Here is a 13,520-nt window from a genome sequence, read left to right as displayed (position 1 = left end):
ATGCTGGCTGGGGCTGATGGGAGTTGTAGGCAAAAAACATCTGGAGAGCTACCGTTGGCCACCCCTGATATATGGGGTGAAAATGACTTTTATCTGTCTGTTGTTCTGGGGTCTGTAATAACCAGGACTAACAACAGTCAAAAGCTCACTATACCTATAGATTATCACTGGTCAAATTAAACACAGGGATCAGACGTCCTGACTCATGGGATACATTAATGTTCAAGCTTGGAAAGTAGATATTTTGGAAAGGTCACTCAATTTACCTTTTGAGACTTCAGATCCTCCACCAGTCCATTAGAGCAGCAGTTCCCAACCTTTTTGGCACCAGGGACTGGTTTTGTGGAAGGCAATTTTCCCATGGATTGCGGGGGAGGGGATGGTTTGGGGATTATACAATTGTGCACTTTATTTTTGGTGCGGTGGTTAAGTGTGCAGACTCTTATTGGGGAGAACGGGGTTTGATTCCCCACTCCTCCCCTTGCAACTGCTGGAATGGCCTTGCATCAGCCATAGCTCTTGCAAAGTTGTCCTTAAAAGGGCACCTTCTGGGAGAGCTCTTTCAGCTGCACCTACCTCACAGGGTGTCTGTTGTTGGGGAAGAAGATAAAGAAGATTGTGAGATTGTTGCTCAGAGATTCGGAGTCGAGGGCAAGATATAAATCCAATGTCTTATTATTATTATTATTATTATTATTATTATTATTATTATTATTATTATTATTATTATTATTATTATTATTACTACATTGTAATATTTAATGAAATACTTATACAACTCACGGCCCGGCTGCTAACAGGTCACGGACCAGTACTGGTCCACGGCCCAGGGGTTGGGGACCCCTGCATTAGAGGAATCTTTGTGAAACATGAGCTGCCAGCTCAAGAAATGGTTCTTGTATCAGGAGCATCTCCCCTTTTTTCCCAAGGCAACTGGTCTTGGGCATGACGGCTTGGTCCAACTGTGCCAGAGGGGCCTGCAAGCCCTCACCTATTCCTCCCTCTGCCTCCCAGAAGATTTAGAAGAGCGCGATGTGTCTTCGTTGCCCAATTACTATTACAGGGATGATGGTCTGGAGATCTGGGCAGCTGTTGAAAGGTCAGGAAGGCGACAAGGTGGATCCATTGGGAGGAGGGATAAGGGGAGGGTGTGTCCTCCAAGTAGTTCTCCACTATTTTCCGGAGGTGCAGAGGATTTCAGAAGCAGCCCTCCCTCCACTCCACTCCCCAGACCATGCCAGTATCAGAAACCAGCTAGCTGCTGCTTCAAAGAAAGGTTAAACAGAAAACTAGCACAGGTAGGAGAATGCTGCGTAGAATCTTTATCCCAGATGCACTGATTTTCTGTTTTCAGAAAGGCTCCTTTTTGAACATAGGGGAGCTTTCCAAAATGGCATTCTGTACCCGTGCAGTCTGGACCCCCTAGAACTCCCCCCCTCCCCCGTCATTCTGCTTTCTCTGTTTTTCTTAATCTTGAGAGCCATGCTTTCCCCCTAGATTAGGTTTAGAGACAGCATCTCCCAGAGGCAATTCAGAGAGAGAGCTTTCCTCTGCTCATTCTCCAGAGCTCCGGACTGCCCCCGTACCGATAAGAACTCAATATTCCAGCTCATACTGAATCCTTTGGACAAGCCCACCCTTTGTTCCACCCCGGGGGTCAGAGGGATCTTTCTGGGATACTACCGGGAGGGGATTCTCTTGGGAGACCAGCCGTACCCCACCTCTGCAGGCTGACTCGCTTTCTGCTTCTCTCTTGCCTCCTTCAGTTTCGTCTCCAGCATTGTCGACTTCTACTATTCAAAGGACGAATCTGTGCAGGAGGATTACGAACTGCAGGGCTGGATACAAGAGATCTTTGCAGAAGGTTTCCTGAGTCAAGAGTCTTCTGGTAAACGTCCTCTTCCCCAGAGGCACAGACTTTCCCATTTCCTGGGGGGGGGGAATGTGGCCAGGGTTTGGCCAGAGGCATTGCTGTGATAGGTCTTTAAAAGAACTGGAATCCAACGACATCATAGGGAGGAGCCACTGTCATCACAGGGAGAGGCCTCCTTTCTTACTACCTAAGGAGGTGGGACCATGGGGGATTTAGGGAGAAGCTCTGTTTCACCTGTATCCAGGCCTGATGATGGGGTTTCCAGCACCCCAGGCCGAAATCCGCCCCCCACCGCTGGCTCTGAGCGCACTTGCTCCCCACCCCACCCCCCACACCCTGACTTCACTGAAGCTTTAGCGAGGTCAAAGACAGTGGGCGCACTCAGAGTAGGCTTGCCAATCCCCAGGTCCCAGCGGGGGTTCTTCCGCTTTCCCGGGCTCCTTCCCACCCCCAGTCAGCTGGTCGACGGGGGGGGGGAAGCCTGGCCCCCGCAGCTACCACGTGCCTTTCCACCTCCAGAGGCTTCAATCTCCTATTGGAAAGGCTTCCTCTTGGGATGGGGTGTCTGTGTTACTTTGAAGAAGTTGGCAGCAACTCGTGAGTAGAGAGGCCAATCCCTCGCTTCAGAGTCACCAGAAATGAGGGGGGAGGGAAACGCCTGCTGAGCACTTCATTATTCCCTAAGTGGAGATCAATTCTCATAGGGTATAATGGGGAATTCGGAGGCTGGGGGAGCTGTTTTTTGAGGTAGAGGCACCAAGTCTTCAGTATAGTATCTAGTGCCTCTCCCCAAACCCCCCAAGTTTCAAAACGATTGGACCAGGGGGTCCAATTCTATGAGCCCCAAAAGAAGGTGCCCCTAGTCTTCATTATTTCATATTGAAGGATGACATTGAAAAGGTGTGCCGTCCCTTCAAATGTGATAGCCAGAACTCCCTTTGGAGTTCAATTATGCTTGTCACAGCCTTGATCTTGGCTCCACCCCCAAAGTCCCCAGATATTTCTTGAATTGGACTCGGCAACCCTAGTCAGAAAGTTAGCGGCACCAGACATGGCAGGAGAGGGGGTGCCTTTTGGCACCCCAAGCCTGTGGCACCCCTAGGAAGCTGCCTAGTTGGCCTGCTCCCATGCGCCAGCCCTGCCTGTATCTGATGAAGTGTGCTTGCACACAAAAGCTTATACCCAGAATAAAACTTCGTTGGTCTTGAAGCTGCAGCTGGACTCACACTTTATTCCTTCAGAACAACACAGCTACCCACTTGGATCTAAATAAAACAGTGTGCCTGCACACGAAAGCTTCAACCTAGAATTATCTAGGTGTATCGTGGACATTCAATGAAGTTGCTGAGCCGTTGGGTTAGAACAGATCAAAGGAAGTCCTTCTTCACCCAATGGGGGATTAACGTGTGGAATTCACTGCCACAGGAGGTGGTGGCAGCTGCAAGCGTAGACAGCTTCAAGAGAGGAATGGAGAAGCATATGGAGCAGAGGTCCATCAGTGGCTCTCTGTCTGGGGCAGTGATGCTCTGTATTCCGGGTGCTTGGGGGGCACAGTGGGAGGGCTTCTAATGTCCTGGCCCCACTGGTGGACCTCCTGATAGCTTCTGGTGTTTTTTGCCCACTGTGTGACACAGAGTGTTGGACTGGATGGGCTATTGGCCTGATCCAACATGTCTTCTCTTATGTTCTTATGTGACACAGAGTGTTGGACTGGAGGGGCCTTTGGCCTGATCCATCATGGCTTCTCTAATGTTCTTATGTGACACAGAGTGTTGGACTGGATGGGCCTTTGGCCTGATCCAACAGGGCTTCTCTTATGTTCTTATGTGACACAGAGTGTTGGACTGGATGGACCATTGGCCTGATTCAACGTGGCTTCTCTTATGTTTTTATGTCTGTGGCAGTGATGCTCTGTATTCTGGGTGCTTGGGAGTGCACAGTGGGAGGGCTTCTAGTGTCCTGGTCCCACTGGTGGACCTCCTGATAGCTCCTGGTGTTTTTTGCCCACTGTGTGACATAGAGTGTTGGACTGAATGGGCCACTGGCCTGTTCCAATGCTGCTTCTCTTATGTTCTTAAGGGTGGTGCAGGCTTCTCCAGGGGTTCATGTGGGCTGCTGGGGGTGTGGCAAAGCCCCTGGTGGCTGGCTGGCTGCCCGCTCTCCTAATCCAGGGATTGTTATGCAGCTGCACCTACTATTCAATGGACAAGGTAGGTGAGGATGAAGGGGGGGGAACCCTCAGAAAGGTTCAGGAACTGCGCTCCTGTGAGCTCCTGCTGAATTCAAGTCCCGGATCTCAAAGTAGTCTTGGTGCAGCCCTGTCCTGGATAGCCCAAGCAAGCCCAGTCTCATCAGATCTCAGAGGTTAAGCAGGGTGACCATGGCAAGTACTTGGATTGGAGACCCCCTTGGAATACCAGCAGGCGGGAGGCAGGGTAGACTTTATTCAGCCACCTCCCTGAATATCCTCCATACCACCGGTAGGGGGTAGTCGCCAGAAGTCACCATGACTTCCAGATGTACACGAGCATGTGCGCATGCACACACACACACACACATGAACACTGAATATACAAAAATACCAAAAAGAAAGAAAGGAGTCATGGGACATGACTTGGAAACCTTGGAGTGCATTTCACTTTCGGGACGTCCATCTTTCTCCCCTATGTAAGTTTTGTCAGATTCTAGATTGCCAGCTCTTCAGTGCAAGGAGCGGTGTTGCTTGTTCTTTGTAACACACCTCCCACCCCGAAAACATTCTTGTGAACTGAAACAATGCGCGTCCTCCTCTTTCAAAGGTGATCCAGGCCACCATGACAGCTGAGTTCTTGTCAACCTTGAGCTTGGGTTTTTCGTAACTTCAACTATTGTGTTTTAACAATTTATTAATAACACAGGGTTACAATATTTAATTATCTTTTTTCTTATACTAAACCATATGATATTTCACCCCCCCTCCCTCCAATATTGACTTCCCCGAAGTTATAAATTTGCATTTAATTCTAAAGGTACCACTAATCTATCAAAATATAATACTTTTGATTAATACTAAAAAATTGTCCAATATCTTTTTACGTTCCACTCTTTCTCCATATATCCTTTGAACTTCTTCCACTCCTTTTCAAAAAGGAGTCGTAACTTCAGCTATTGAAAATTTGATGGGGGAGATGTGTAGGCATGCAGCAAACTTGCCTGTGTAGAATATATTTACCCCATTATTCCCTGCCCCAGACAAATATCTTCTGTTCGCAGGAATCCCATCTTCATTTGGTACGGTGATGGAGCTCAAGAAATTCCTGACAATGGTGATATTTACCGTTTCTGCTCAGCACGCTGCTGTCAATAATGGGCAGGTAGGAGCAAATCTTCCTTTGACCCCGCTGGCTGACCCTTCATTGCCTTTGCATGGACCCCTTCTTCTTTTACTACAGAGGGCAACTTCTGATTACAGAATACCATACATTGAACCCAAAATATCACTTTCAGGAGGGCTGACGTGTGTCTGTGTATAAGTTAGCAGAGTTGTGACTGCCTGTGTCTGCCTCTGCCAGTTCACTCGATGAGGAATAGTTTAACACAGCCCACACCACACTGTGCTCTTAAACTATATACAAGGTTTATTATATACATATATACAGCTCTCCGTCATAATGCTCAGCCAGACAATCATATAATAGTGAGAGGATAGTTGGTACATCATCCATCTGGCCAGAACCAGTTCCCATCTGCCAGACGGATGATGTAATCAGGTGAGGAGTGCAGAACGACTCAGAATGACGCAGCACTGTTTCCTCATTGGTGCAGCAATTAGCAGCAACTGTATAATAATGGATCTATGCTGTACCAACTATCCTCTCACTATTATATGATTGTCTGGCTGAGCATTATGATGGAGAGCTGTATATATGTATATAATAAACCTTGTATATAGTTTAAGAGCACAGTCTGGTGTTGGCTGTGTTAAACTATTACTCATCGAGTGAACTGGCAGAGTGAGCTGCTAATTTATACACCGACAACGTGGTCCTACCAAACTCCCCTCAATAAGGCAAATGTTTGCCTCTCTCATTCACGTTTCATGCAGTCTACCCCTTGGACTGCAAGAAGATCAAATCAGTCAGTCTTAAGGGGAATCAACCCTGACTGTTCCCTGGAAGGTCAGATGCTGAAGCTCAAATACTTTAGCCACCTAATGAGAAGGGAGCACTCCCTGGAGAAGACTCTTGAGAGTCCCTTGGACAGCAAGAAGATCCAATCAGTCAGTCCTAAGGGGAATCAACCCTGACTGTTCCCTGGAAGGTCAGAGGCTGAAGCTGAATCTCGTAACTTTCAACTTGGCCTCCTTCGGCCCAGGGATTGTCAGCGGATTTTGTGAGCCAGATCTCAGTACTCTCTGGGAACATGTGGGGAGAGACGGTCCCTAAGGTAGACTGGTCCTCGGCCATCTAGGGCTTTAAAGGTAATAACCAGCACCTTGTAACGAACCCGGTCCACAATTCAAAGCGGCACCACATTCACTGATAACTCAAGGCCTTTGAATTTTTCATTGGCCGTTTTCCCACTGACCTTACTCCGGAGCAACGTCCCTCTTCACCGCGCAGCGTCTGCGCGGATTTCCCACCAACTGCTGCGCACAACCAGGAAGAGCCGCGGCTTTTGCGTCGCAGATGTAAACTGGTTTTTAGCGGTTTACATCTGCGACGCAAAAGCCGCAGCACTTCCTGGTTGTGCGCAGCAGTTGGTGGGAAATCCGCGCAGACGCTGCGCGGTGAAGAGGGACGTCGTTCCGGAGTAAGGTCAGTGGGAAAACGGCCATTGTTTGTGGAATATTACATAGTTATTTGGTCACTATAACTGACTGTTGTTTATATCATTGCATCTGGAGTGACTTCTCTCCCTGTCGTTATGTTTTCAGGACAGGGCAGGATATCAGCCTAACAAAATAAAATAAATAAAATGCATGGGCGAGAGGGGCTTTGCTATAGACCAGGAAGGGAGACAAATATTTGGCTTTCGATCACAGTATGGACACGGCGCCTGGATGCCCAACTTCCCCTCCTCCATGAGGAAGCCCCCACCTCGATCCAAAGGCACGACACACCTGGAGAACTACCTGGAGACTTTGCCCAACATCAACGCCACCTGCCAGATCATTGGCACCCTCTTTCTGCTTAGTTCCCCATCAGGAGACTCGGTGAGCGCTTCGAACCACAGAGGCCCAGAGAATGGGTGGCAAAACAGGTGGTGGAAGGGCAGAGATGTTTCCCCTGGGAGATTATAGCAAGCCTCACACTCACTGTGTGTTGTGTCACCATCCAAGCTGATTAGAGAGGTGGTACTGCTGCTGAAATTGGTGGCACTGTTTGAGGGGACATCCCCCCCCAAAAAAAAATATAAAAATCAACATCAAAATATAAAAAGTAAAAGTAAAATTTTCCAGTTTTTCACTGTCTGCTTGGAAGGAGAGGCATGGCGTGAGGTGGCCATTGGTATTCGATTGTGGGACCAGACGAAGCAATCCCTAGGGAGCAATGCTGTGTCTGGCATACCTTCTGCTTAGAGGGGCTGCCGATTCCCCGTCCAGGCATCGGGGGGGGGGGGGATGCAGGAACAGGTGGTCACAGTCATGAACACGAAGGCATACCATCAGTGCTGTAATGAAGCGAACTGGTTGAGACAGACTGCCGGAAAACAAGCTTCGAAGCAGCAGAAGAGTTTGACACACGCAAACACACACCGGACTTGCCTGGATTTCCATGACTTTTGGGAACAAGAGTGGCATGTCAAGGGCCGATGTTGGTTGCCATCCTCCAGTTGGGAGACTTGCAGTTTCCCCAGAATTACAGCAGATCTCCGGACCACAGAGTTCAGTTCCCTTGGAGAAAATGGCCGCTTTGGAGGGTGGTGGAATGTACAGCACCCTCAGCCTTGGAGCTCCCTCCCCACCTCAAACTCCTCCCTCCTCAAATCGCTGGGAAGTTCTCAATTTAAGAGTTGCCAACCAGTTTGGTGTAGTGGTTAAGTGCGCGGACTCTTATCTGGGAGAACCGGGTTTGATTCCCCACTCCTCCACTTGCACCTGCTGGGATGGCCTTGGGTCAGCCATAGCTCTGGCAGAGGTTGTCCTTGAAAGGGCAGCTGCTGTGAAAGCCCTCTCAGCTCCACCCACCTCACGGGGTGTCTGTTGTGGGGGAGGAAGGTAAAGGAGATTGTGAGCCGCTCTGAGACTCTTCGGAGTGGAGAGCGGGATATAAATCCAATATCTTCATCTACCTCACAGGGTGTCTGTTGTGGGGGAAGGTAAAGGAGATTGTGAGCCGCTCTGAGACTCTTCGGAGTGGAGGGCGGGATATAAATCCAATATCTTCATCTACCTCACAGGGTGTCTGTTGTGGGGGAGGAAGGTAAAGGAGATTGTGAGCCGCTCTGAGACTCTTCGGAGTGGAGGGCGGGATAGAAATCCAGTATCTTCATCTACCTCACAGGGTGTCCGTTGTGGGGGAGGAAGATAAAGGAGATTGTGAGCCGCTCTGAGACTCTTCGGAGTAGAGGGCGGGATATAAATCCAATATCTTCATCTACCTCACAGGGTGTCCGTTGTGGGGGAGGAAGATAAAGGAGATTGTGAGCCGCTCTGAGACTCTTCGGAGTGGAGGGCGGGATATAAATCCAATATCATCTTCTTCTTCTTCAAGTCTCAGTGCTAGACAAAGGGTCTCTTACCGGGGTGTTGAAATGTACACTGTTGCGACTCATATTTCTTGTTCTTGCTCTTCACAGATCGCTCTGGGGGATTACCCCAATGAGCTGTTCACAGAGGAGGAGCCGCAACAATTCATTCAAGACTTCCAGGACTGCTTGAACAGGATCTCCAAGAAAATTGAGAAGAGGAACAGCTCTCTCCCCATTAGCTACCATTATCTGAACCCTCCCGAGATAGAGAATAGTGTTGCCATCTGAGTAGGTTCTGCCTGGAAGGTGGCCCCACAAGGCTATGGCAGTTTTTGACAGCCAGATTGTTAACTTTTCCCATGCAACACCCACTGCAGATTCTAGTTGCCTCCGTGACATTGCACAGTTCTCTCCTCCCGCCTTAGCGGTGCCCACCTGCGTTCTGGCTGAAATGCTTCACAAGCATAGTCCTGATGTCAAGCCTGATATTTCTATGTGCTGAGTTAACCATACAATTATTATCTTTGCTCCCTTCCCCCCATCCCCTTCCTTCTTTCCTCTTAACCATCTGTAACTGCATAATAAAGTTGCCTGCTTTCTGAATGTGTAAGTAACCTTGTAATCGCCATGTAAAATACCTCTCCCTAAGTGTTGGACTGGATTGACCATTGGTTTGATCCAGCATGGCTTCTCTTCTGTTCTTATGTGACACAGAGTGGTGAACTGGATGGGCCATTGGCCTGATCCAACATGGCATCTCTTATGTGCCACAGACTGTTGAACTGGATGGGCCATTGGCCTAATCCAATATGGCTTCTCTTATGTTCTTATGTGACTCAGAGTGTTGGACTGGATGGGCCTTTGGCCTGATCCAACATGGCTTGTCTTCTGTTCTTATGTGACACAGTGTTGAACTGGATGGGCCATTGGCCTGATCCAACATGACATCTCTACTGTTCTTATGTGACACAGAGGGTGTTTTCGCACTCACCTTCAGCCGGCGCCGCGACCCTCTTGACGACGGAGGATCTGTGCTGATTTCCCACACGAAGCGCTGGAGCAACCAGAAGAGCCGCCAATTTCCGGCGCGAAGCCCGCTCAAACGTAAATCGCCAAGAAGCAGGAAAACGCTTGAGCGGGCTTCGCGCCGGAAATTGGCGGCTCTTCTGGTTGCTCCAGCGCTTCGTGTGGGAAATCAGCACAGATCCTCCGTCGTCAAGAGGGTCGCGGCGCCGGCTGAAGGTGAGTGCGAAAACACCCACTGTGTTGGACTGGATGGGCTGTTGGCCTGATCCAACATGACTTCTCTTATGTGACACAGAGTCTTGGACTGGATGGGCCATTGGCCTGATCCAACATGGCTTCTCTTATGTTCTTATGTGACACAGAGTCTTGGACTGGATGGGCCATTGGCCTGATCCAACATGGCCTCTCTTCTGTTCTTATGTGACACAGAGTATTGGACTGGATGGGCCATTGGCCTGATCCAACATGGCTTCTCTTATGTTCTTATGTGACACAGAGTCTTGGACTGGATGGGCCATTGGCCTGATCCAACATGGCCTCTCTTCTGTTCTTATGTGACACAGAGTATTGGACTGGATGGGCCATTGGCCTGATCCAACATGGCTTCTCTTATGTTCTTATGTGACACAGAGTCTTGGACTGGATGGGCCATTGGCCTGATCCAACATGGCCTCTCTTCTGTTCTTATGTGACATAGAGTGTTGGAGTGGATGGGCCATTGGCCTGATCCAACATGGCCTCTCTTATGTTCTTATGTGACACATAGTCTTGGATTGGATGGGCCATTGGCCTGATCCAACATGGCTTCTCTTCTGTTTCTTATGTGACACAGAGTCTTGGACTGGATGGACCATTGACCTGATCCAACATGGCCTCTCTTATGTTCTTATGTTCTTATGTGACTCAGAGTGTTGGAGTGGATGGGCCTTTGGCCTGATCTAACTTGGCTTCTCTTATGTTCTTATGAGACACAGAGTGTTGGACTGGATGGGCCATTGGCCTGATCCAACATTGCTTCTCTTATGTTCTTATGTGACACAGAGTGTAGGACTGGAGGGGCCATTGGCCTGATACAACATGGTTTCTCTTCTGTTCTTATGTGACACAGGGTCTTGGACTGGAGGGGCCACTGGCCTGATCCAACATGGGTTCTCTTCTGTTCTTATGTGACTCAAAGTCTTGGACTGGATGGGCCTTTGGCCTGATCCAACATGGCTTCTCTTATGTTCTTATGGGTGGGTGGGTGGATGGATAGATAGATAGATAGATAGATAGATAGATAGATAGATAGATAGATAGATAGATAGATAGATAGATAGATAGATAGATAGATAGATAGATAGATAGATGGATGGATGGATGGATGGATGGATGGATGGATGGATGGATGGATGGATGGATGGATGGATGGATGGATGGATGGATGGATGGATGGATGGATGGATGGATGGATGGATGGATGGATGGATGGATGGATGGATAGATAGATAGATAGATAGATAGATAGATAGATAGATAGATAGATAGATAGATAGATAGATAGATAGATAGATAGATAGATAGATAGATAGAAGATGATGATGATGAGAGAGAGAGAGAGATGCGTGTGAGAGAAACTGGATGAAATCAGACTTGCCTGTTCATTTTTATATAAGGCAGAGGCTGAACAACAAATTAGCATACAAGCATATAATATAATGAAATCTTATTTCAGCTTGTTATTTCTGCTTGCATCTGCTGAAACATATTGCTGCGCAAGAACCACAACAGTCACGAGAGACCCAAGTGGACAGCCGTATTGGTATGAAGCAATGTGGCAAAGTCCGATGGCACCTTTAAGACCAACAGAGTTTGATTCAGGCTGTGAAGCTTTCGTGTGCATGCAGAGGTTGAACAACAAATTAGCATACAAGCATACAATTTAATGAAATGTTATTTCAGCTTGTTATTTCTGTTTGCATCTGCTGAAACATGAAACAAAATGGTTGCTTTGGGGGGGAGGGGGAACTCAATGGCAAGATATCCCATTGAGAGCCTTTCCCGAGCTCCACCCCAAAATCTCCAACTTGGAATTGGCAGCCGTAGCGGTCATGCCGCTTTCCAGCAGCCTTACTGTAGCTTGGCCCTCACTCCAACACGATGCATAGCTCTCTGACACCTGAAGCAGGATTTCCACCCTGAACAGTTGAACTGCCTTCGTTTCACACAACACACACCTTCGACAGAATTTGCCAGCTTTCAGACAAACCTTGGAGATGGATCTCTACTGAAAAACACTCCTTCCTGCCCTCACCTCCTGTAGCGGGTTTTTTTTTTTAATATTGTGGAATTGTACTGTTATTACTCTAAACATTACAGACAAACCGGAATGGGTCCAGAGGAGGGCGACGAAGATGGTGAGGGGTCTGGAGACCAAGTCCTATGAGGAAAGGTTGAAGGAGCTGGGGATGTTTAGCCTGGAGAGGAGGTGGTTGAGAGGTGATAGGACCACCATCTTCAAGGACTTGAAGGGCTGTCCTATAGAGGAGGGTGCGGAAGTGTTTTCTGTGGCCCCGGAAGGTAGGACCAGAACCAACGGGTTGAGATTAAATCAAAAGAGTTTCTGGCTCAACATTAGGAAGAACTTCCTGACTGCTAGAGCGATTCCTCAGTGGAACAGGCTTTCTCGGGAGGTGGTGGGCTCTCCTTCCTTGGAGGTTTTTCAATAGAGGCTAGATGGCCATCTGACAGCAATGAGGATCCTGTGAATTTAGGGGGAGGGGTTTGTGAGTTTCCTGCATTCTGCAGGGGGTTGGACTAGATGACCCTAGAGGTCCCTTCCAACTCTATGATTCTATGATCATTTTGTAGTTTGCCTTTCTAATTTTAAAAAAGCAACAGACATCTCTGTTGCCTTTACGCCAGGACAGCGGCAATCCCCCAAAATCTTTTCACCATTCTCCCTTGGATTTGTCGGTGAACTCTGAAAATCTCACCAGTGGAACTAAAAATAATGGGTTTTGTTCTTATCTGCTTTTCCGCTTGTGCAAGAGGTTAGAGGAGCCCTTCTGACCCCGCCCCCCCTCCAAAAGAAACCACTATGTGACAGTTGAACTACCCATGTAATCAAAAGTTATGCTCAATAACAGACTGCAGTGGGGGTGGCGGGTGGGAACTGGGCAAGCTTGTCCCTTCTGTTCCTTCTTTAGCAGTGGAAAAGCTGGTACGACGTAACCTACCATCTGGACATCTCATGAAGCTAACAAAATGATGCCGGTTAATACGGTCACAAGCAGCGTTGTGTGTAGTAGGGTTGCCAATCTCCAGGTGGGGGCAGGGGCTCCCCCCACTTCAGGGTCGTCAGAAAGCGGGGGGAGGGGAGGGAAATGTCTGCTGGGAACTCTGTTATTCCCTGGGGAGATTTATTCCCATAGAAAATCATGGAGAATTGATCTGCGGGTATCTGGGGCTCTGGGGGGGGGTTGTTTTTTGAGATAGAGGCACCAAATTTTCAGTACAGCATCTAGTGCCTCTCCCCAAAATATCCCCCAAGTTTCAAAACGATTGGACCAGGGGGTCCAATTCTATGAGCCCCAAAAGAAGGTGCCCCTATCCTTCATTATTTCCTATGGAAGGAAGGCATTGAAAAGGTGTGCCGTCCCTTTAAATGTGAGGGCCAGAACTCCCTTTGGATTTCAATTATGCTTGTCACAGCCTTGATCTTGGCTCCACCCCCAAAGTCTCCTGGCTCCACCCCCAAAGTCCCCAGATATTTCTTAAATTGGACTTGGCAACCCTAGTGTGTAGACACAAACTCAGGCATTGGAAGGAAAAAAGCAAAGCAGACATCCCACTCCGGGTGCATTCACACAACACTCAAGAATGTAGTTTGCAACTGAATTTTTACTGTGCAAGAACAGCAAAAATCCACTTGCAGAACGGCATGCTTTAGCGTCGTGTGGGACGCACC

At 48.4% G+C, this 13,520-nt stretch overlaps 1 protein-coding gene across 1 annotated transcript in view; it reads left to right on the top strand.

The window, feature by feature from the left end:
- The window catches only part of LOC132584594 (polyunsaturated fatty acid lipoxygenase ALOX15B-like), a 35,039-nt gene extending 26,175 nt beyond the window's left edge, over nucleotides 1-8,864 (top strand). The window contains exons 11-15 of the mRNA XM_060256496.1: nucleotides 930-1,099; nucleotides 1,767-1,888; nucleotides 5,126-5,226; nucleotides 6,897-7,067; nucleotides 8,654-8,864. Of these exons, the coding sequence (XP_060112479.1) occupies nucleotides 930-1,099; nucleotides 1,767-1,888; nucleotides 5,126-5,226; nucleotides 6,897-7,067; nucleotides 8,654-8,833 (744 nt within the window). The 3' untranslated portion in view covers nucleotides 8,834-8,864. The remainder of the gene's footprint in view (nucleotides 1-929; nucleotides 1,100-1,766; nucleotides 1,889-5,125; nucleotides 5,227-6,896; nucleotides 7,068-8,653) is intronic.
- Nucleotides 8,865-13,520: the final 4,656 nt, after the last annotated feature.

This window comes from Heteronotia binoei, chromosome 15 (genome assembly GCF_032191835.1).
Source record: "Heteronotia binoei isolate CCM8104 ecotype False Entrance Well chromosome 15, APGP_CSIRO_Hbin_v1, whole genome shotgun sequence".
NCBI classification, from domain to species: domain Eukaryota; kingdom Metazoa; phylum Chordata; class Lepidosauria; order Squamata; family Gekkonidae; genus Heteronotia; species Heteronotia binoei.
Note: the sequence above shows the minus strand (reverse complement) of the source record. Positions and strands in the feature narration are given on the sequence as shown.